This window comes from Pinus tabuliformis, chromosome 1_1, assembly GCF_031772625.1.
Source record: "Pinus tabuliformis cultivar Carrire ecotype Pingquan chromosome 1_1, CPIR1, whole genome shotgun sequence".
Taxonomy (NCBI): domain Eukaryota; kingdom Viridiplantae; phylum Streptophyta; class Pinopsida; order Pinales; family Pinaceae; genus Pinus; species Pinus tabuliformis.
The window spans coordinates 820,408,692-820,433,428 of record NC_142297.1 but is presented as its reverse complement, the minus strand read 5'-3'; the positions used below and the strand labels follow the sequence as shown (position 1 = coordinate 820,433,428).

At 35.4% G+C, this 24,737-nt stretch overlaps 1 protein-coding gene across 1 annotated transcript; it reads right to left on the bottom strand.

Moving 5' to 3' along the window:
• Window positions 1-1,142: 1,142 nt before the first annotated feature.
• LOC149216598 (disease resistance protein Roq1-like) lies at window positions 1,143-4,716 on the bottom strand. Its single transcript, XM_089391247.1, has 4 exons — window positions 4,516-4,716; window positions 3,311-4,402; window positions 2,911-3,186; window positions 1,143-2,800 (listed from the first exon to the last, which is right to left on the bottom strand). Exons 2-4 carry the CDS (start codon window positions 4,334-4,336, stop codon window positions 2,438-2,440), a joined length of 1,665 nt encoding a protein of 554 aa, XP_089247373.1. The 5' UTR covers window positions 4,337-4,402; window positions 4,516-4,716; the 3' UTR covers window positions 1,143-2,437.
• Between the last annotated feature and the right edge of the window lie 20,021 nt (window positions 4,717-24,737).

The window sequence follows — 24,737 nt, the reverse complement described above, 5'->3', positions numbered from 1 at the left end:
AAAATAATTAATGTTTTGTTCGAGGATAAAGAGCAGCACGCCTCCATTTGCAGTGAGAAATTATAACCAGACGGAGGATGGAAGGTAATACTAGCACAGTTAATTAATGTGGTTGATAATTATATTAAATAAATGTAAAAAGTAACCTTTGATAATATGTATAATAATTTTAATTTTTTTAATCAAGTGTAACCTAAGTACCTACGGCGATTTCTGCCCACCCATTAATCGTATCAGACATTACCTTCCCTTACTGCTACACATCCAGAAACCTGACTACTTACCAATCCAAAGGCCATGAACATGTGTACAATAATTTTATAATTATAATAATAATTTAATTTAAAAAGCTAAATATAAATTTAAAAATATTCACTCATTAATAATTGAAAATTCTATATATTAAGATATTAATCTAGATGATATATATACAGAAATATGTCAATACCTTTTATATATAACCATAATAAAGATTTAGATTAAAAAACATTAATCTACCAATGTTCACAAATGAATTGATTTTATTACAAACTCACACAAAACTCCACACTAAAACGTAATTGCTTCAACCTTCCCCCTGGTTGATGCCAAAAAAAATGGGAGAAGTCTATCATTGCTACCAGCAATCTATATTTACCCAAGACTCCTTTCCTCAACTGTTAACTGCAAGAAATTAAATTCCCTATAACTATGAACTGAAAATCAAATCAATTAAATTGCCTATAACTATGAACCGAAAATTATTTATGTTTCAATGGTCGGATCCTTCTTTCAAATGGTTACAGTTTAAAACACAGACTGCATTAATGAATAAACTTAGATTCATTGAACCCATAACTATCCGAAGCTTATCAAAAGAAAGGTGAGCTACAGGATTTTAACAACCTATAATCTCAGAACCCTTACCTAATTGCGGTATTTAACTCACTGTTCTTTCTTGAAGTGCTTACCTTCAAGAATCCTCTGCTCAGATCTCTCTGCTCAGATCTTCATAAATATTGCAGGAATCAAGTGACGATCACTTGAATCAATGAATACAATGTGCTACCCGGAATTTTCTACCATCTTACCAAATCTGAACTTCATCTGCAGATTTTAACTGGATTGTTCAATCATCAAGGTCACCACTGTTACAGTAAAAGTTCTAGCATTCACAAGGTCAACCTGGGGATGTTAGTTCCACTCTGTTTCTGCACTTGCATATTACAGGTATATATCCAGGGGATGTTAGTTCCACTCTGTTTCTGCACTTGCATACTACAGGTATATATCCACAATTTATAACTCTGCATACAAATTACTAAATGCTGAATAACCTGCTGTAACCATGAGTGTACTAATGTATTACTCTCACCAGGAGCTGGACATGATTGACTATTTGAATTTACCGTATACTACTGGGGATATTACCAAACATATCGTTCCACAGCTTTAATACCCTGCTTGAAGATTAGTGCGATTCATGATAGTGATTTTCCATCATCATTGTTTGACCACATCTGGATCAATAATTTACTTGCTGGGTTTTTCCTCCATTACCAATGCCCATTTCTCAGGGTTTAATTCACCACTTGGATCTGCTATATTGCTCAACACAGAGCAATGTTAGTCCATGCCATTTAAATACACAGAGACACTTACCACAGAAAATGCCAGTCAACCAACTCACCAAAATTTTAGAACAACCTAGATTTTTTCAAAAATCTGTACACCTATAATTACATGAATGAATACATGAAAATTGCTTATTTCTAGATTTATAAGTACGTAAATTTTATTTAAGGGAATCTCTCCCCTTGGAATAAAATTTATAGAGAATCTCTCCCACTTGAAAATTTTCATTACCCCTTGAGTCTGGGCAAAAGGGTTACCTAGAGGTTTGATGCTCCTGCCTGGGTAGACAGTAGCTTTAACACCACCAGAAATATCAGTTTGAGGACCTAACATCTCTTGTACATTTACATCATTGGAATACAATTTATAGTGAATCTCTACCACTTGGAAAATTTCATGATCCTTGAGTCTGGGAAAAATAATTACCTAGGGGTTTGATGCTCCTGCATGGCGTAGACAGTAGCTTTAACCACTTCAGAAATATCAGAGTGAGGACCTAACAAGGTCCTCTACATATACATTATTGGAATAAAATATATAGAGAATCTCTCCCACTTGACCCCCTTGAGTTTGGGCAAAATGATTACCTGAGGTTTTGATGCAGGAGTAGACAGTAGCTTTAAGAACTTCAGAAATATCAGAGTTTGACGATCTAGTAGCTCCTGTAAATTTACATTACTATTATGCCCTCTTTTGTTGCAGATTTATAAAGCTCCCAAAAGAAGCTGGGAGCGTCTTCAAATGGAAAGCATGCTTTGGAGATTTGGAAACATGTTCAAAATTTTGTACCGCTGCCGCTACAGACGGATGCGTTGGAACTTTATTAACTTCCCTTCTGACTTTGGACGTGTCTCCAAACTATAGCTGTGAGAAGCATCTCCAAACTTGTGCAACGCTCCAGATCGGTGAGATTGAGATTCTTTAAATTGTCCATGGCATCTGAAATGCTCTCCTGATTTCTTCCGTCGGTCAGTTGGATATTGCTGAAATTCCCGTCCGAATCTGGAAGAATCTGGTAGTCTTTTAGCTTTAAATATTTTAAAGGCAGGTAACAAAATTCTTCTGGTAGCGTTGTCAGAGACGCATCCTTCGCTTCAATCAATTTAAGGTGCTTCAGCTGCTCTAATGACTTTGGAAACTTCGAAAGTGGAGCATCAACGATCAATTCTCGCAAGTGCATAGGTGCCTGCAATGTTTGTATTTCAAGGAGAAAGGAATATAAAACCATAAATAATGCTTCTCATCTTAAAATATAATAATCCTTTCTGCATAACGACTGCATGTACATCTACATACCTGAGATTCACATTTCCACAATATTTTCAATTCCTTCCCGGCCACTTCTAAAACTCTTAAATCGTGCATCGACAGCGAGGAAGGCAGGGAAGAGTGGGGACAATTAATCCAGTGGAGCCACATTAGTTTGGGGGACCGCACCTTTGTCAATATGCTTTCTACAACACTGCCTTCAGCTTCAAGGAAATGCAAGTTACTGATCATTCCGAACGGCTCAAGGCTGCCGACGATAGTATCTCCGGGATACATTCTAATTCCGCGGACTTGCGTTATCCCCTGTTGGTTAGTTAATTCGAATCAATGGAGAATTATAACATAAGACGCAATGAATTTTTCTAATTAAAAATCTTGGAACTTGTTGACTTGGAGACAAAGCTTAGGATGGTTAGGATGCACTTACAGATGATAATTGCTCCCGCAGATCCTCTATGGTTGCCCTCCAAAAACGCCGCGGCACTTTATCTTTTGCCATATATCTTCCCAAGTCTCTTAAGTGATCGTGCATTACTATCTTATTTTCGGTGTCCACTTCGACAAGTCGCTTATTCATTAGATTTTGAAATCCCACCAAACCTTTCCACCCGGATTCATCCCATATTCCTGTCCACGTATCCTTGTCTTTTCCTGTAGAAAAACACGCAATATCTAGGAAAATTTCCTGCTCTTCTTCAACGAGGGAGTCATAACAAATGCGAAGTCGCGACTTTATCTCATGAGTCGTCGTTAATCTGCACAGTACGTCTTCCCATCTACATCGATCATTTTCTCCACATAGAAGACCCCCAAACGCTTTCAAAAGTAATGGCAATCCCTCACATACGTTTAAAAATGAGTATACTAAATCTTCAAATCCTTGGGGTGGACATGACTGCGAGAAGGCATAGGAACAGAAAATCTCTTGGGAGGCTCGTACATTCATTCCTTTGAGGCCGTAAATTGAACTGTGTAGTATCCCCCCTCTTAGCAGGACATCCATGTCACGAGACGTAACCAAAACCAAAATCAAACTCTTGGGGTCAAGGAGATGCTTCATTGGGGTCAAGGCTTCCAATTGGTCAACACTATCTACATCATCTAATACTATGAGCGCATGACAAGATTCGAGAGTTTTCACAAGTATCGCTTTACCTTCATCCAAGCTCCCAATTTTGATGTCTCTATTTCCTTGCAGGTCGCTGAGGAGTTTGCTCTGCAAAGAAGTTACATTCCCTCTAACATCATTTTCCCTCACCTTTGATAAAAAGGAGGATCCAGCGTAATCTGATCTCCGACGCTTGAAGAATTCTTTGGCCAGCGTTGTCTTCCCAACGCCGCCCAGACCCGTAATCCCCATAACTGTGGCCTGGCGTTTCTCTGGATAGTTCAATAGCATAATCCTCTCAATATCTTTTAATTTTTCCTCCAATGTAGTTCCATACTCTGCCATTTGGGCACATCCAACTGTGGCGGAATTATTTGCAGCACAATCTTATCCAAGAGCTCGTCTTCGTCCCTGAATATTCATTCATCCAGAGAGCAAAATAACCGGTGAGTCATCATATGCCTACCTAAATCATCATATACCTATCGATCCAACAAAATGTAAAAATTATATCTCTCACTCACCGTCCAGTTAAATGCCAGTTATCTCTGCAACACTACAAAGAATGTCTCTCCCATTTTGAATGTTATCTCTGCAAGTCGTCTCGGCTTCACATGGAGGACATGGAATCCATGGGATATCAGCCTAGGGTAGGTAGGGGCAGTGAGGCGGGTCTAATGAACAATTTTGGTGGAGGAGTGGGTATTAAATGGGGAGGAGAAAGTGGGAGATGGAAAGTGTTGCAGTGGAGTAGGTAGGTGGGATTATATAAAAATTCAAAGACGCGTTCAGGAGTCAGACCACGTGTTTAGCAATGTTGCGATGGAGATGCTTCTGTGATGTGATGTTTGCGGTTCAAAGCAGGGCGTGGGCTATGGCGTATTTATTATTCACTATTTAAATCGTATCATTTTTGGTGCCTTAGCTTTTTCCTTAAGTTAAAATTCACAAATTTTGATTATTTTTTAAGCGATTTTCTTGATTGTAAAGTTGGTATCTAATTAAAGTTCAGTGAAATTTTGTTTTTTCTATCAATTTATTTTAAATATTATTATTTTTTCGTATCATCATCTCCTTCTCGCCATAAAAGAGATGTGATAAGGTTTTTTTTGGAGTAACAAAAGAACTTCATTTCTTTTTTATCCACGAATAAATAATAACAAGCCTATTCAGAAAAGCACATCGCCACTTGGTTCTTTTTTATCCACGAATAAATAATAAGAAGCCTATTCAGAAAAGCACATCGCCACTTGTTTGATTGACAGTAACAATATCAATCTCTTTCACCCCATTCAAATTCACTTTATTTATCTATTACCATATCATCATAATAGCATTGCATGACAAAATAAATGAATTTTCACATTATTAATTAGTAAATAGTAACTAAATTTTGAATAATTGAATTTTATGATGTGTTTGGTGAATGTTTTTATTGTAAGCTCAGTTTTTATATTTACTTAATCATGTTTTTACATGATCAAAAAGCCCTATAGATTTCCATAGTATGTCCATCCGGAAAATATAACACAGGTAAAATCTAAGAGTTCATTAAAATTAACAAAATGTTTACAATATGTCTACTGAAACAAGAATAAAATTTGGGCTATATGGACTTATGGACTAGCTTAACATAAATTGAAAGCATATGCCTATAGGTTATAGCAAGAAAAACCAATTAACTAACATCAACATAAAAGGCTATGGAAACGATCATACCCAAATTATTAGTTCCCATGCACTGGATGGATGGGATCAACTAGAGGAGGAGGGTTACGATCGTATAGGAGGACTCACTCAATTTGTTGCAGATGTTAGTGCATAATTTCATAAAGTAAATTTTATTCATCCATCCCGAGGAGGAGTTCATCTTACTTTGCATTCCGATTGAATAACTGGTCCACCGGGGTAAACATGTGACAAAGAGTTACTATGATATGATTCAACTCCTTATGTATAGTTAAGGAAGTGGAACCGACAAGACAAGACCAATCTAACCTTCCTCAGGAGCTACAAAACCTTCAAGAGCCAACCAACTCCTCAAAATGTCCAACCCCTGAGCCAACTTGATGTTTTGTTGAACTAGACCCCCAGTCTCTCCCATGACAAGCCTTCTATGCGAATGATACCCTGCAATCGCTCCCACAACAAGGCAATCCATGCGACTGTGGCTTTTTTAAGGTAGTTTTGTGCCAGCTACCCCGAATTCTAAGCCACTTTTTAAGGGCTAGGACTCGGGCCTCTACCCAAAACTTCATGAAACTTCCAAAAATGATAAATAAAAATGAAATAAGGCTACTAATGCAAACACTTGAACAAGGACTTGACCTGACCCCCACCATCCATGACAACAATTCTGTCAAACACATCATGAACATGTAATCTACAAGTCATAACAACAAATCTGAACATAAGGGTCTCATACTTATCTGACATTTGTCAAAAAGGCCTAATGCCTTCTCACTATAGTTGCATTATCATCCATTAGGTCATACATTCATTTACTAATGAAAACATGATAAGAGCCATGAATAAGATCTTTCATAAAGCCATGCTTATAACCAACATATAACCAACAGAACAAAAATGATAGAGAAACCATGATAGCAACATAATAACAAGTATATTTACACATAAAACACGAGAGGAAAATAACTCTTATTAACATATGAAAAATCCAACCAAGCCAGGGACTTCCACGTACCACCCGACCATGTATTCGGTTGAACCAAATATTTTTTCAGCCAATCACCCCCGTATCATATTCCAATCATGAATGTGGGAGTCACAACAAAACCAACCAGGGCTTTCTCAGGCTTTATTGTGTATCCCACTAAGGGATTCCAAGGCTCAAAACCCTCATCTATACATCTAGGCTTTACTGTATATCCTACCAAGGGATTCCTTGGCTCAAACAATAGACATACACTACAACTTTTACCGCAATCCCGCCATATACCATTCAAGGGATCATTAGGCCCTAAACAAGCATGGATGCCTTCATATCTCTCCCCTAAACCATGATGAATTTGTTTATCTCCGCCTTCTATGCTTTACCATGTATCCCTCCATTACCGATCAAGGGATTCCTAGGCCCAATGAGGGTATTCACAACCAGGCTTTATCGTGTATCCTATCATTATCGGTCAAGGGATTCCTAGGCCTTGTGATTTTTCTTGAGTCCATCCCACTTAGTTTCGAAACCATCTGGAAATCTAGCTCAACCAAGTAAAAGAACCCCATCACACCATGACTATCCGAAAATGGAAAGGCAAGGCTGAAAACCATTGTCACACCTGGTAAAACGCATTCCAACTATAGCAAGAGAAGCAAATACACACATGCATATACCATGCATTCCAAATCTAGAGTGGAAATCATACATGCAACTCGATACTTGCAAGTAATCTCATTGTAGCTGCTTGATCCCTCTCTTCCTTTCTTGATATTTGCTTCCCTTTTCTTTCTTGTCCTTCCTTTACCTTCCTTTCTCCAATGCTAAAGTGCTCCAAGAATACTCTAAGTGTAAGAGAGTATGAGAGAGTAGAGAGAATAGAGAGAAAGTTCCAAAACTGAACTGAAAAAAGGTTGTGAACTGATCCTCAAAAGCCCTTTTATCAATGAGGTCTCTATTTCTTCAATTTACATAATTTTCCTTCAATTTCCTCTTCACATGCAACTTGTGACCTGTCACCTTCTTTTTCTCTTAATTTCCATTAAGTGCACTACCTTTTTCAACTTGTCAACCACAACCATAATATAATCATGTTGTTTAGATGTCCTCGGAAAACCTGTAATGAAATCCATGGAAATTACCTCCCATTTCCATTTTGGAATCGGAATCAGCTATAGTAAACCTCCTGGATGCTTACATTTTGCTTCTACCTGTTGAAAATCCAAACATCTGGCCACAAACTCTGCCACTTCCTTCTTTAGATTCAACCAACAATAGAACTTCTTCATTGTTGTCAATGTCTTATGATATCCCAGGTGTCCTAAATATGAATTAGCATGAAATTCCCTCAAGATAATCTTCTTGAGCTCATTGTTGTCCAGCACATATATCATGTCCCTAAATCTAATCAAAATAATTTGTTGTGATATGGTAGTCCACATCTTGATCATGTGTACCCTACTGTAACCTATGCATAAGCTCCATGTACTTGATTTCAAAGTTGAACTCACTGATCATGGCCAACCAGCTAGCTTGCCTGGCATTGAGATTCGATTGGTCAAACAAGTATCTCAATCCACTGTGATCACTCATAAGTACAAATATCCTCCCAAGAACATAGTGTATCCACATCTTCGATTGGTCAAACAAGTATCTCAATGCACTGTGATCACTCATAAGTACAAATATCCTCCCAAGAACATAGTGTATCCACATCTTCAGTGTAACATAATTCTTCTCATGCTCATTCAATTTCCTTGATTAAAAACATGCCACCTGTCCCTCCTACATCAAGACTCCACCAAGTCCTCTCTTGCAAGCATATGTGCATACCACAATCTGTTTGTCCAAATATGCAATCTTTAAAATTAGATCATTTGTCAACAACTGCTTCAACTGCTCAAAATTAGCTGCACATTCCTCTGTCCATTCAAAATTATTACATTTCCTCTGCAATGATGTCATAGGATATGTAATCTGAGAGAATTTCCTAATGAATAACCTCTAGTAACCTGCTAATCCCATGAATGACCTTACCTCATCCACATTCCTAGGAGCTGCCCATTCCATGATAGCTCTTATCTTTTCCGTATCCACTGATATGCCTTCCTTGGAAACAACCTACCCCAAGTAATGTGCATTTTTATAAAAGAAACTACACTTACTAATCTTGGTGTATAATTGATGCTCTCTTAGCAATGTCAATATTGCTACTAAGTACATCTACAAATGTAACACCCTCCTCCCACATCTACCCAAGCAACTGGCCACCCAGGGTAAACATGCGACAAGAGGCCACTATGATATGATTCGACCTCCTAAGTCACGTTAAGGAAGTGGAACCGATGGAAACACACCATACAAACATTAATCATCAACTACATGACCCTCAAGAACCAATCCAATACTTTAGACAGCTTGCCTTGGGGTCCCACTAAAATTTTGGACAACTTAAGCCTCAATCGCTCCCATGCTATAGGCATGAGGGCGACTAGAAACCTAAAGTCGCTCTCATAAGCTTGCCTGCCAGCGACCAAAGACCAAAATTGTCACTGCTATGCCAGTGAATCTGAGCTCTGAGCCACTTTTTTAGGCCCAGACCCCAAGTCACTGCCCAAAATTGAACCATCTCTTCAAACCAGTAAAATAACATGGAAATGACAGTTTTAAAGAAAATACTTGTTCAAGACCTTAATTAGACCCCTACTAGCCATGAAAGGCATTACGTCAAACATATCGCAAATATGTAATCTACGGGTGTAAATAACAATTCCAAGCATAGGGGTCTCATACTTAGCTCATAATTGCTAAGAACCATTAATGTTTCAACACATCAACTGCCATTCCATCCATTAGGTCATAGATACATTGATCATTCAATTACAAGTAAGAACATGATGAGAGCCACACATGGGTGCTATCATAAAACACATACATAACTAGCATAATAGCAGCAAAAAATACTCATGAAAGTACAGTCATATAGACCACATATAATCCATCAAAATGATCACAGTAATACATGGAGAAATAATGTTTCATTAATGATGCAAAATCCAAACCCGAGATGGGACTTCCACGTTCCACCCACCCATAGAATGGATGAGCTAAAACTCTCTTCAGTCATTCACCCTCGTGCCATATTCCAAGATAGAATGTAGGATCTCATAGAAAACATCAATAAAAAATCATCCAGGGATTCCAAAGGCCATCCACCTCAACCCATCAAACAGTGATTCCACCTCACTATTGGACATCACAAAACCATCATCAGATTGGTCTCCATCCAAGCCTTCCAGGGCTTCCAGAGCATTTGTTCTAACCAAGGCTTCTAGGACTAGTAACTCAACCCACAACTACCACCGAGCTTCCAGAGAGTTTGTCCAACCAAGGCTTCCAGGACTAGTAACTCCACCCACAAGGGCTTCCAAAGCATTTTTCCAACCAAGGCTTCCAGCACTAGTAGCTCAACCCAAGTTGTTACAGGGCTTCCATAGCATTTGTCCAACCAGGACTTCCAGGAACTAATAACTCAACCCAAGCAAAGGAAACATGAGAACCAACCAAAAACAAATAATGAAAGTAACCCACAATCACCATGGCTATCTAGGAAATGGCAAGGCTAGGCAATCCACTGCCAATCTAGGAAATCCTCCATGCCAATGAAAGATCATGACCAAGAATCCACATGCATATGCCATGCACTCAAAACCTATTTAATAAATCATGCATGCAAATCGCTACCTACAAGAAAATATGATGTTGTTGCTCATCTCAATGCCTTCTTGCGCTTTCCTCCTCTTCCCTTCCCTTCTTGATATAAAGATTCAAGTATGCCACACCTACCAAGAGTGCTCAAAGAAAACTCTAAGTCTCCAAGAGTATATTTTTGACCATTTTCACCTTTTAGAAGCCTTCATGATCATCCTTTTTGCATACCTTTTTGCCACCATCTATACATGCATACGTTATTAGAGCTATAGAAGTTGAAAAAAAATATATTCAAAGTTAATATTTCCAATATTCTAGTGTTTTATATGTTTTCTTTATAAAACAAAGCTTAAATGTGACAGTCATAGAAATTGAAATAATCTATAGCTTTCCTTTGGTCCTGTAGCAAGATCGTAGATTGGCACACTTCTAGGGACAACTTATTTGAGCCAAACATTGGAGCATGTGGAAAAAATAATCAAGATGGTTACCCACCTATAGGGTTCTCTGAAAAGGAAAACATGTCGATCAGTTGGATATTGGTGAAATTCCTCTGAGAGTCTAGAGGAATCTGGTAGTCTTTTAACTTTAAATATTTTAAGGAAGGAAGGTAACAAAATTCTTCTGGGAGCGTTGCTAGATACGCCTCCTATGCTACAATCTTTTTAAGGTGCTTCAGCCACCCTAATGACTTTGCAAACTCTGAAAGTGTAGCATCAATGATCAATTCTCGCAAGTGGATAGGTGCCTACAGTGTTTATGTTTCAAGGAGAAAGGAAGATAAACTAATAATTATTTTATTTTATTCTCAAAAGAAATATACTAAAAAAAAATTTCGTTCTCAAGTGACTGAGGTACATCTACATACCTGAGATTCACATTTCCACAATATTTCCAATTCCTTCCCAACCACTTCTAAAACTCTTAAATCCTGTAGTGGAAGCCAGGAAAGCAGGGAAGAGTGTGGACAGTTACTCTAGTGGAGCCACATTAGCTTCAGTGACCACACCCTTGTCAATATGTATCATTACAAAATAACCTTCGGCTTCAAGGAAATGCAAGTGACTAATCATTCCAAAGAGCTTAAGGTTGTCGTCCAAAGTTTCTCGAGGATCCATTCTAATTCCATGAACTCCCGTCCAATGTCAGTTAGTTGAAACTAATGAAGAATTATAACATATTATGCAACATATTTTTTACTTGTTGACTTGGAAACAAAGGTTAGGATGGTTAGGATGCACTTAAAAATGGTGATTTCTCCCATAGATCCTCTATTGTTTCCCTCCAAAAATGTCACGACATTTTATATGTAGAGTAAACAATATTTCTTCCCAAGTCTCTTAGGCGATCGTGCATTACTATCTTATTTTCAGTGTCCACTTGGACAAGGGCCATCTTCGTTAGATTTTGAAATCCCCCCAAACCTTTCCAACCAGATTCATCCCATATTTCCTATCCACATATCCCTATCTATTCCTATACAAAAGCACACAATATCTAAGAAAATTTCTTGCTCTTCTTCAAGGAGGGATTCATAACAAATGTGAAGTCTCTCCTATATATCCCTAGGTAGAGTTTCGTATAATCTATCTAATACGAGTTCCCAAGTGCTCTCAAACATAATGGTAATCCATCATATGCTCGTAAAAATTTCTCTACTAAAGGTTCAAATCTTGGGGGTGGATATGGTTGCGAGAAGGCATAGGAGCAGAAAATCTCTCAGGATCATTGTACAGTCATTCCTTTGAGATTGTAATTGAGCTTTCTATTATCCACGTATTTGTCAGGATATCTCTGTTACGACTTATAACGAAAATCAAACTCTTGGGGTCAAGTACATGCTTCATTGGCAATAAGGCATCTAATTGATCAATGTGATCTACATCATCTAATACTATGAGCGCATGACAAGATTCAATATTTTTCACAAGTATCTGTGTACCTTCATCCAAGCTCCCAATTTTGATATCTATATTACCTTATAGGTCATTGATGAGTTTACTCTGCAAAGAAGTTAGATTCCCTCTAGTTGTATTTTCCCTCGCATTCGATAAAAAGGATGATCTAGTGTAATATGATCTCTGACACTTGAAGAATTCTTTGGCCAGTGTTGTCTTCCCAACTCTGCCTAAACCCAAAATCCCCACAACTGTGGCCTAGTGTTTCTCTGTATGTTTAAATAGCACACTATTTTCAAATTCTTCTAAATTTTCCTCCAATATAGTTCCATACTCTGCCATTTTGGCACATCCAACAGTGGTGGAATTATTTTCAGCGCAATCTTATCCAAGAGCTCATCTTCGTCCCTGAATATTCATTCATCCAGAGAGAAAAATAAGTTGAGAGTCATCATATGCCTACCTAAATCATCATATACCTAGATCATTTTCACTAGATCGTTCTTACACATATTTGACAAGCATGAACAAGTCCATAACTTCTAGTTTTTTTCACTACTTCTACCCCCAATATAGAAGCCAATTCCTCTTTCATTTTCTCACTGTCATGTCTCTATATATGTACGATAAATTTTTTATTTTAAATTTAGAAATAAAAATATAAACCCTATATATAGGAAATTTCTTCTTTTATAACTTCAAAATTAAAAACTAAAAAATACAATTCAAACAAGCAATGGAAACATATACAAATCTATAAATTAAGTATGAAATACCTCATTCTACCAAGAATCATATCCCTTTGCTCGTTTCCCTTTGCTACTTGACATTTTTTGGCATCCCAGGGCAATTTTTTTCCTCCAAATTGTGGAAAACCCCTTCTCTTTGCTCCCTAAGTTTTGTTTCCTTCCCTCTAACTATTATAAATAGCAATAGTGCAAACTGAATGGACATGGGTTTGATTTTCATCTCTAGTACGGGTTGAATGAGATGCACAAATTGATTTTATGACTACTAGAGGTCGAATCACACCCACAAATCAATTTTTTTTATTGAAATCCACAACAGGGGAGGGGAGATCTATTAATATCTTTGCCCACCATCAACATAGATCCAATCGATTAGTTATTTGCTTTCACAACCTCAACGCATTGCTCCAACCATGGTCTATTCCAACTCCGTGTAAAACTTCAAAGCTCCCTCGATTTGCAATTGGTGAGTATGAGAATGAAATATGGTGAATGTATTACGTTGTTTTGGTTCAATAGATAGGATACACAATAGGTTTATCCATTGCATGAATTATAAATTGGCGAGATTTTTTTTTAGATTTGGTTGAAGAGCCGACACTAAATTGGGTGCCATTAGTGCTAGATTTAGCATCGACTATTGGCAAAAAAATGTAGTCGGTTTGGGGCGCTAATTGCACCTATTTTAGTGCCTATAATATTTCATTTTTTCTCTCTGTCTAATTTGTATTCATTGTCATTTTTGCACTTTGCAATGTTGATGTGGGAGGATTCATCTTATTGTCATTTTTTATGAGGTTTGAATACCAATATTGAATGTGCAATGTGCATAGGTACATGGGATAAGTTGAAATGTTGGCTGATGTAAAGCCCTATAAATGGTGTTTTAACCCAATGGAGGATGTTTTATATCATATTTTCCTAGCCCACTAATAAATTTGGTGTGAATTCAAACTTTCTAATTTTGTTTTATTTTAATAGCCAATAAATCATAATGTAACAATCCACTAGCTATAGTCACATACACACATTTTCACTTTTAAAGGTTGTGTTGCTTAGTGATTATGTATACATGTGACATAAACATTTTCAATCTTGCCACTCACTCTTTACTGCTTTATAGGGTGGATGGTGGCATTGAAAATATATCTCATCCAAAAGTTAAATTATACTAATTATTATGTTATATAATGAGTTCATTTAGAAGACTTAAAAATCAAAATTTGAAAATAATATATTCTTTAACATATAGGGTCAAAGGATTTTTTTAAATATACAAAAATATAAATATTTGGTAGTTTAAAATTATGTATGAAGGGTTTGAATTAAGTTAAATGAAAATATGAAAAAAAAATAGTCCATTAGTTTTCTTAATCCTCATCTAAGATTTATAAGAGTTGTATCATGTCTTTTTTTTGTAAGCTTCGGTAGGACCCACTCATTTTACACTTTACAACTTCTCATTTTCCACTTTTTACAACCTCGCAGGATTCGAACTTGGGTGGGGGGTGTGAAAGCCATCCGCCCCAGCCATTACATCATGCACGTCATGTGCAAGAGTTGTATCATGTCACCATATTGGGAGTAGAAATTAAAAAAAAGGGTATATATTGAAAATAGGGGCATTTTAGCTAGAAAGGTGCAATGAAAATTGGATGAGCTTAAATCGATTGTGTTTATCCAATTGGACAGAGCAACAACAAAGTGCATAGATGTTATGTGACTAATGGCATTATTGTGTATTATAGAATCCACAAGAAGTCATGGATAGATGGCGTGGACGATGTAGACCCACTAAATCAACGAGAGGAAAGTGGGTCGCATAGAATTAGATATGGAATATGCATATACAATAAAGGTAAGAATACAATGCAAACTCAACCAAAAGAGGATGATGTTTATGAATTCACAAATGCTACAACATAGATAAGATAAAGTTATATAAACTATGTTGTTGTTTTTTTCAAATCCAAAATATGATATCAATATGTCAAATATATGAGTAAAGTGGGGTTCTGTGTTGGATAGCATACTGGTTGAAATAATATAATTGGTGTACTAAACATCATTGACTATGTTATGCATTATAGAGGTAGGACGAGGCCATGGCAGCAGATCGTGTCATAGCAAATAAGGACACAACAGATGTTGTGAGACATCAGGTAATCAAATTTTGACTTAACTTAGGAAGCGTTTTGTGGTAAATTCATCCTTTTTCATAGTATTATTATAATTTATAGTATATTATCCAATATTGAAATAAATAATTTAATGCATGTTGTTGATATTTTAAATGGAGTCTGGAGCAAGTGCATAGCCTAAACGTTCAACTAGCAAAAGAAAAAAATATATATGTACGTGGGCATGGACCTAAAACTGTTAAATCCCAAAGAACAAAGTGGGTGGAAGAGGATATGACATGGATCCTACAGACACAACAAATAATTGCACTAAATAAGAGGTTGATTGAGACTATAGTACAAGGGATGAGATTTGTTAAGCAATATTTGATTATATTTCTTTGAAATTGATACATTTATGATTTATCCAATTCTTGCCAAACATTAAATAGTAGTTGTGTTTGTCAATAGGTAGAATATGATGACGAAAAAAATTATTACTAATACCCAAGATCAAACGGGGCTATTAAGATTTGGACGGGATGATCCAAGTCATCCTTTAAACCATACCTAGGAAAAAAGAGCATATTTAAAGAGAACTCTACCACCTAAGAAATTTGAACAATTGAAGAGATTAGCATACATTGATGACATTCCACCTAGCCTTAATGATGATGATCATGATAGTGAAAATGCAGTACATGAAAAAGGATTGAATGAAATGCTTACAGGTTTCTTTGGGGATGGAAACAATGATGACAATAATGATCATTTGGTTGACAGTAACGATGAAAATAGTAGTAATTACCACCAACGTAACGTTGATGATAAAAATCTACAAGACTCCATTAAGCAAGAATAAAAGACACTTATGTTCAAATCAGGTGCAAGTAGAACCTCAAAACTAGAATGTACATTAATATTATTAGAAATCAAGTCACTATTTGGTTTATTAGACAAAGGATTCACCACCATACTGAAGTGAGTTGAAATATATTTCTTACAATGCATTGTCAATCAGTGCATGTAATTCATAAAAATTATTCAACTTCATTTATATTGCTTTAAGGGGGTTTTAAAACCATATATTTCATATGCATATTCATAATATAGATTTACATATCAAAAATTTTCATCATAAGTCAAACATTCAATGATCTAATCTTTGGCAATCTTACAGGGCACTAAAAACTAAAATATTTCCTAAAGAGAATGTGTTGCCATCAATTTGCAAAGAGACGTGTTAGTTGTTGGTCAAGTTAGGTATCAAATATAAGAAAATTCATTCACGTAAAAATGATGGCATTTTATACAAAAATGAATATCAAGACAAGGTAGAATTCTCTATATGCAAAGAGAAGAGACATTGTACAAATGTATAAGGTCTTATAGTTTCAAAGAAGGTTTTACATCATATGCCAATTATATGTAGACTTCGATGAATGTTTCGTTGCAAGTCACTTGCACCATTTATAGACTAGCATGCAAAGAATAGGAGTAAAGATGGATTCATGTGAATTTTGGCCGACTCCAAATCTTTGAAACACTTGAAGGAAAAATGGCCAAGAAAATTCAAAGATGAACCTCGTAGTATCAGGTTTGGTCTTACAAATGATGGAGTGTGCCCATTCTATTTCATGATCTCAAATTATAGTGTTTGGTCAGTCGGATTGATAGTATACAATATTCCCCCATGGATGAGTGTTAGAAAGGAGCACCTTATGTTGACTCTCATTAATCCAGGAAAACATCAAATTAAAAGCATGGATGTTTATCTTGCGCATTTTATTAATGAGATGCAACTGATATGGAAAGACATAAGAATGTATGACATGTCACATCCTCCATCAAATAGTTCCTTCATGTTGTATGGTGTGCTATGTTGGACTATTCATGATTTCCCAAGACTTGGTGTTTCTTCCAGTAAGATAAACTTTTTTGTATTTACACTCATAATTTATTGTCATCCTAACTTTCATACTTAGTTTTATACTATTATTTTTATTTTATTAACCTTAGTTATTGAATTTCAAGGCTTCAAACAGAGGGGATATTTGCATGTCCAAGGTTTGCAGAACAAATTCAAGGCTGGTAGTCTAAAGATCTACATCAATTTATTTATGCAAACAATAGGGTTTTCCTACCACTAGATCATATGTTCAGAAACCACCATAAGGATAAATTTGATAGAAAATATGAAAATAGAGTCCCTCCCATGTTTATGGGTCCAACTAATTGGCTTAATAAGTATGAAGATGTTGAATTGAAAGCTTGGCATGATTTTTTTTATATGGGGGGAGATTCTATTGAAGAACCAGAACAAGTTGTAATTAAGATGCCATAAGGGATGAAAAGGAAATCCATAATTTATGAGCTCCCATACTAGAAGGATATATTAATATCTCACCTATTATATCATATGCACATCTTCAAAAATTTCCCAAATTCAATATTTCGACATATGGCAGGAATAAAGAAGGATACCTTGTCTTCAAGGAGTGATATTTCTCTTTGGCATACAAATTTTATAGAAAAAATTTGTGGTCAAACAAGGAAAATGAAAAATATGCAGGATCTCCATGGATTTTGAAAAAGAAAGAGCTAGACCAACTAAAAAATGCCATATGTTCAATAAGGACACCTATTGGCTATGGGTCATCATTAGATAAATCTTTTACAGTTGATGGACATATCACAGAGTTTGAATCACATGATTTTCATAATTATATGAAGGTATTATATATCATCATTTAACATTTATTTCTAAAATTAATTAGGTACTAAATATATTTTGATATTCTATTGTGTGACAAAAATAACTAATGACCTTTGAGAAATTTGTTTGAAAACATATCATGCCATTAGCAATTAGGGGGAATTCATGTCTTATCGTTGACTTGAGGAATTCCATAAGTCGATTGTCAGCATTTGCAATGTATGTGGTATGGAATGTTCATGTGTGAGAGACATAGAGATATTTTATTGCATTTTAATTATTTCCTAAGGGTTCATACTAATTTACTATTCTTACATTAGGTGGGTGACATCTAAGGAGATCCACGAATGTGAAGTGCCAAAATGGAAGAAGGAAATTGCAGAAATTGTGTGTATTTGAGAAAGACCTCTCTACAAATTTCATGGACCTACAAGTCCATTTACTTATACACCTAGTCGATGACATTGAATTGGCAGGTGTCATATCAACGAGGTGGATGTTTTCTTTGAGAGGTATGTGAACACTCTAAAAATATATGTCTGACAAAAGACACATATAGAGAGTTGCATGGTTGAAGGGTATGTATTGAACGAAACATTTTTCTTCCTATGTGAATTCCTTGGTAAGGATTTCGAAAATGGGCCACACTTCTAGGACAAAGAACAAGCATTATATATTATTGATGGAGAAAACCCACAATCTAATGGTGTTCAAGTAGAAATTAGTAAGTAAACTCATGATCATCGTGGTTGTTTTTATTACAATCATTAATTTATTCTATAATTTATTTGTCAAAATAACAACATGGTGTTTGGATTTTGAAATAAACATGTTGACATGTAATAGATGTAGACAAAAGTGTTATACTTGACAAGTTCACATGGACCTTATGAACAGATGGATTAATTTTTATGATAAAAATAGAGAGGGAAATGTTAGAAGCAAGGAGATAATTTAAGAGACCAACCCTAAGGAATACCCCATTTCCTATTGATCTGTGAGGAGAATGGGTCAAATATTTCACACTAGAATGGGTTACTGAACAAATTCAAAATCAAATAGAAGATGCAGGTATATATTCAAACATAATAGAAGATGAATTCAACATGTCTAGAGGATGTGAAAGAAAGGTACAGTTGGAATTTTATAGAATGTTGTTTCCTTACAGTTTTGACACTATTAACTATTTTAATATTCGTCATTATATTTGTTTTAACCGAAATAAATGGTTTTTCACAGGCATAGAAATATCTAACAATGTGGGCATATGGTCAACATTATCATGTAGAACGTGTAGATGTAAAGAGATGATCCTTCGATTGTGGCATAATGGTTGAATTCAAGCAATTCAATCAATCAAGCTCAAAAGATAAGAATATTATTGAAGGGAATCTACAATATGTTGGGAAAATACAAGAAATTATTGAGTTGGATTACCATTCTTTTAAATGATGTATTTTGAAGTGTAGATGGTATGAAGCATTTGAGAGGACATGAAGACATGATACCCATAGTGGATTGTTTTCTATAGATTCCTCAAAGTTTCTAATGGAGGATAAGGAGCCTTATGTTCCACCAATTCATTGTGAGCAAGTATTTCTTTAACTCAAAGAAGAAGTGGTAGTGAACAATAATCTATTAATACATTATTCATTGTGAATTTATACATGTGTTTATTAATCAATAAAATTATTATAACATACATCTAATATATGTATGTGCTCATTCATGTGTAGGTATTTTTCTATGAGGATATTTTGGACTCGAAATGGATATTTTTCATACATTATGATCCAAGATTAAGACATGTATTTCATGATGCATTAGTGGATACTGAGCAAAACAGTGATGAACAACAAAATGAGAGAGAGGGATTAGAGAACATCAAAAAAATTGACATCCATGATGATGCTGAAGATGGTTATGTTCAAGCACAATAAGACAACAATACAAAGTTAGATGGTGTTATGGAAGACAACAATATGGATGGTATAGAAAATGATAATCCAAATACATCTACTAACAATATGGATGGTTTACAGTAAGATTTCAATGATGATGAAGATGATGCAGGTCAAGATGAGAATGATGATAGTATTAACTACTTAAAAGATCATATGAACATTGACAATGATACACTAGATGACATTGTTGCAGACAATGATGTTAATGACCAAGACTTGTAAATTTTCAGAATTATTTGTAATCCATGTTTAAAAAATGATGATTCTTATGGCCTAAAATTTGAAATGCTTCAGTATTATTTTTGTCAGTACAAATTACCTATTGCAATATCATTAAAGTGTTCAAGATATGGTATGAATTATTGGCAAAAAAAAGTAGGATTACTTCAATGCTTCTTCTATTCATTTTGTATCAACATATGTTTGTGAAGACATAAAAGTTAATAAAATATTAATACACGTATCTCTCAATTATTTGAATAAGCAACTTTGTTAACTTCATTATTTTTATATTGTTTGCATTTTAATGTTGGTTGGCATAATTATTTATTGTGTTTTATGAAGAACTAAACATAAAATAATTAAACAAAATAAAATATTTTAATAACCCAGAATTAGATTAAAAATTAATAAATTAAAGCTAAATTTTAATTTCACATTTCATCTCAAAACATGAACATTCAATCTCAATAATATATTTTAAATTAACATATATAACAATCCAAACACTTGACCTAATGCCTAAGCACTTGAAATTTAATCCCATAACCTATAATCTTGTTGGAAGATGTAACCATGTTCGGTCTTCAATAATGTACTTGAGTCATTATGTAATGTACTTGTCAAAAGAATAAAGAAAATAATAATAATTACTATTATTGTGACTTATTAAAGCATGGGTTTCATGCTTGGGTCACCATGTTTTAGGTCAAAGTCCCCATTGAGGACTTCTAGGATTTATTCTGAGTCTATCGAAGTATTGTAAATTTAAAGAGACCCTTCTTGGGATTTTGAATCATGTAAAAAGGTTAAGTATTGAGTCAAATGTGAATTATGTAACTTCCACATCATGTCAGCGTAAGAGAAGATCAAGTTGGCCTAAGGACCCACTCGACCCCACAAGAAGCCTATAAAAGGAAGCACATCGAATTCATTTTGAAGCATCATTCTCTCATCAAGTTCGAACTCTCTTGTTGCTGGCCAGAAGTGCAAAGTTTTCTTGTAGTTGGGAAAAGGTGCGAACTCTGGTTCCGGGAAGCCGAAGTGAATGCGAGTTTGGGGAAGTCTAAGGAGACAAGGAAAATAAAAAATTTGGTGTCTCTCTCTCTCTGTTTCGTGCCCTAGATTGGGAGATGGAAGTCTTCCAACATTTGTTGCTGCTGAAAGCTGCCAGTCGCCAGAAGCTACAAGTTGCTAGAAGTTGCTGCATAGTCAAAGTTGTTGGGAAGAGGTCAAAATTCTGGGAGGCTGACATGATGTGGAGGGAAGGTTTGGTCTTGGTCTAGGGTGAAGAGTCTCAAAGAATACTATTGAAAGGGAGAATTATCTTGACTAGGTTTTCCCCACGAGGGGGGTTTTTCCTGGCATGTGCCTACATCTAGTGTCTATTGTTTTATGTGTTGTTGATTTTGGTAATTGCTTGACGATGTACATAAAGAATATATAAAGAAGAATAATAATAAGAAACATCACAAGTAATTATCAAGATCAACAAATTACTTACTACCTTTCTGATTTTCCAACATGGTATCAAAGCTTTGGTGAAAAAGAAAGAAAAAGGTAGTCTCAAGCACTTGATCCATTCATAGGTACTGTCTTAGGGAAGGAGTCTAGTATATTCAATGAAGGTGTAAGGAGTCTAGTATATTCAATGAAGGTGTCTAACTCAATCAAGGGTGAGAAAAAACTTGAAGGAGCATCTAACTTCAGATCCTAGAAGAAGAGGATTGACCTAATCCTCGAGAAGAACAAGGTGATGGATTTGGTAAAAGGAACTGTAAAGAAGCCTACAAAAGAAGCCATTGATGTCGACAAATCAAAATTCGGGGATTTAGAATTGGCGTATATGACTCTAATGGTAGAAGGGATAAAATAAAAGCTTGTCCCATTCATAGCTAACATTGATCATGCTCAGGACATGTATGAAGCCTTGTCGAAGATGCTCACAATTAAGAACATTGGTCAAGTATAAAGTTTGAAGAATGAGTTTAGGACTACAAAGATGACTAAAGAGGATACTGTGGCAACCTTATTTTTGAAGATAAGTATTACATGTATTTTTAGTTTTGGTTTCATGCACTCATTTAGCTTTGATTATATTGAATACTAATCACCTTTCTCCCTTTATTGTCTTGATTAGGGAAAACATATGAAAGGAGGATCTCTCAAGACAAGGGAAAACATTTGCAAGAAAGAGGATCTCTCAAGACAAGGGAAAACATCTGAAAGAAGGAGGATCTCTTAAGACAAGGTTAGTCAAGAAACAAAGGTATGCTTTGAATACATTGTTTGAAAGGATTATTCATTTGATGTTCCATTACTAACTTTGTTATGACTAGTTGTATTGAATCATAGTGATTCTTGTTTGGGTGAATCTACCCACCCCACTCATATACTTGATAGACTATGTAGAACCCTAGATAGGTTCTGGAAATCCCTAACCAAAGGGTATGCTATTGTGAATTTCTGAAATCCTAAAGCTGATTAGAGATATTGTAAAATGCTAGTTGAAGTTTTATTGATAATGTGACGTTTAGGATTTTAGTGTGATCGGGAAATCCTAACTTATGAGGGTTCAATGATAAGGTCTAAAATCCCGAAACCTTTGAAGTTTTGGTAATATAGGGTTTGCTATGTTTCTACATTAGAACCCTAGCTCATTAGGGTTTTGTGGAATGTGTGAGACAAACCCTTACATTGTCTTAGAAATGTTTCCTTAGTATGGGTGTGTATGTCCAATCAAACCCTAGTATAATCAAATTGATTGTGTGTCTAACTCTTATTTGATATTGTTATGAAGTTGGGTTTGACTAACACATGATATGAAATATATATTTGCATGATGATGAAATCTAGGCATATATAGATATGTCCTTTTGGTTGAAGTCATAGGTTGGTCTAGGTCAAATGTATTTATGTTATTGGACATATGATATGCTTATTTATGGTTATGAATTCCTAGATATGTGTGTTTACATAGTCATTGATGGTCATAAGCCTTAGGACTTGATGGAAGTCCTTGTTTTAGGATTTAATGGAAGTCCTTGATTCTAGGATGATGATATCTGGAAATCTAGGGTGTTATATCTAAACCATAGTGAAGTTAAAATTGTCTAGTATGTGTGATATAACAATATGAAGTCTATTAGATGACTGTTGGAAATGAAAATATAGGTCTTTGTAGTTAAATCCTAGTAGTGACATTGTCTAGTGTGAAATGTAACAATCTAATATCTATGTATATAATGATTGTTGATATTGTGAAAATTGAATTCTAAGGTTTTGGAATTAAACCTTAGTCAAAGTAAAATCTCTAGAATATGATGATTTGAGATTTGTAATGATTGTTGAGTTTGAGAAAATGGAATTATAGGGTTTTGAATTTGAACCTTAGTCAAAGTAGGAATATTTGATGAATATTGACTATATGATAACTTCATATTTGTGAGGGTTTTGTTGAAATTTGAATTTTTGGTTGAGATTGATGATTGCTCAGAAATCTAGGGTTTGCAACTAACCCTAGTAGTAGTTGGTCATGTTAATGACTGATTGATGGTTGATTAAAAAATCTAGGGGTTTGGAACTAACCCTACTGAAATATGGTTAGGTTAATGACTAAGTTGTGATTGACCTTGATTGATTCTTTTGTATGAAATCTAGGATTTGTATGAATCCCTAGTGAGAAGTCTAACATATGTATTTTGAAAGAATGATAGATGTTTTGTAGATCTATATGTATTTTTAATTGTTTCTAGGGTTTTCTATATGTTGTAGTAAGGTATGTCATACCTTTGGAAGGCACATTGAGACCCTAGATGGAATGAATGTTGTATTCTAGGGTGTATAAAGTCCTTAGCAACATGTTGAAGAGTATATATCTCTTTTTTGTAATTAAGTCTGGGTATGTTATATGAATAAAGTTGAAATGCTTCCATGTTTTTTTATATGGCTAACATCATGCTTCTATAGATTTGGTCGTACTTTCTATCTAAGCTATGTAGGTACACAATCTTCAACTTGGTGAAGATGTTCAATGTGACAAGCAAGTTGTGCATGTACACAATCTTCAACTTGGTGAAGATGCTTGATGTGACAAGCAAGTTGTGTTGGTACACAATCTTCAACTTGGTGAAGATGCTTGATGCGACAAGCATGATGAGGATGATAATAACTCTGATGAAATGGTTAGAAGCCATGAAAGATTCTCCAATGACGAAAAGAAGAAGTAAAAACTCCCTAGGTTAAGAGGGAGCTCGAATGGAATGAACCTCCCTAGGATAAGAGGATGGTTGAGAATATTCCTTATATAGGAATGATTAGATCCTCTCTGTTTAATAGGGAGCAACATATATGATTCTCTGCTTCATGTTTCATGTACTAGACCAAGACTAACAGCTGTAAGTTTTAGTGAGGGCCATGAGTAGGAAAAGGAAATTGGAGAATGCATTTTGAGGTGTTGCTGATAGAAGGAAAGTAGGATCTGATTAAAGAATATGTTGTTGCATATGAAGTAGGAAGAATAATGTATGATTGAGGAATCCTCTGTTAAAGATTCGGTTGATAGTCCTGCTATGGAAAGTTGAGAAGAAACATTTGTTGCCTGAAAGACCCCGGAGGTTTGTATTTGATTATGTACATGTGAAAGCATATTATTGATTGTGGTTGTGTTTGTACAGGGGAATCTCTCGAAGGATT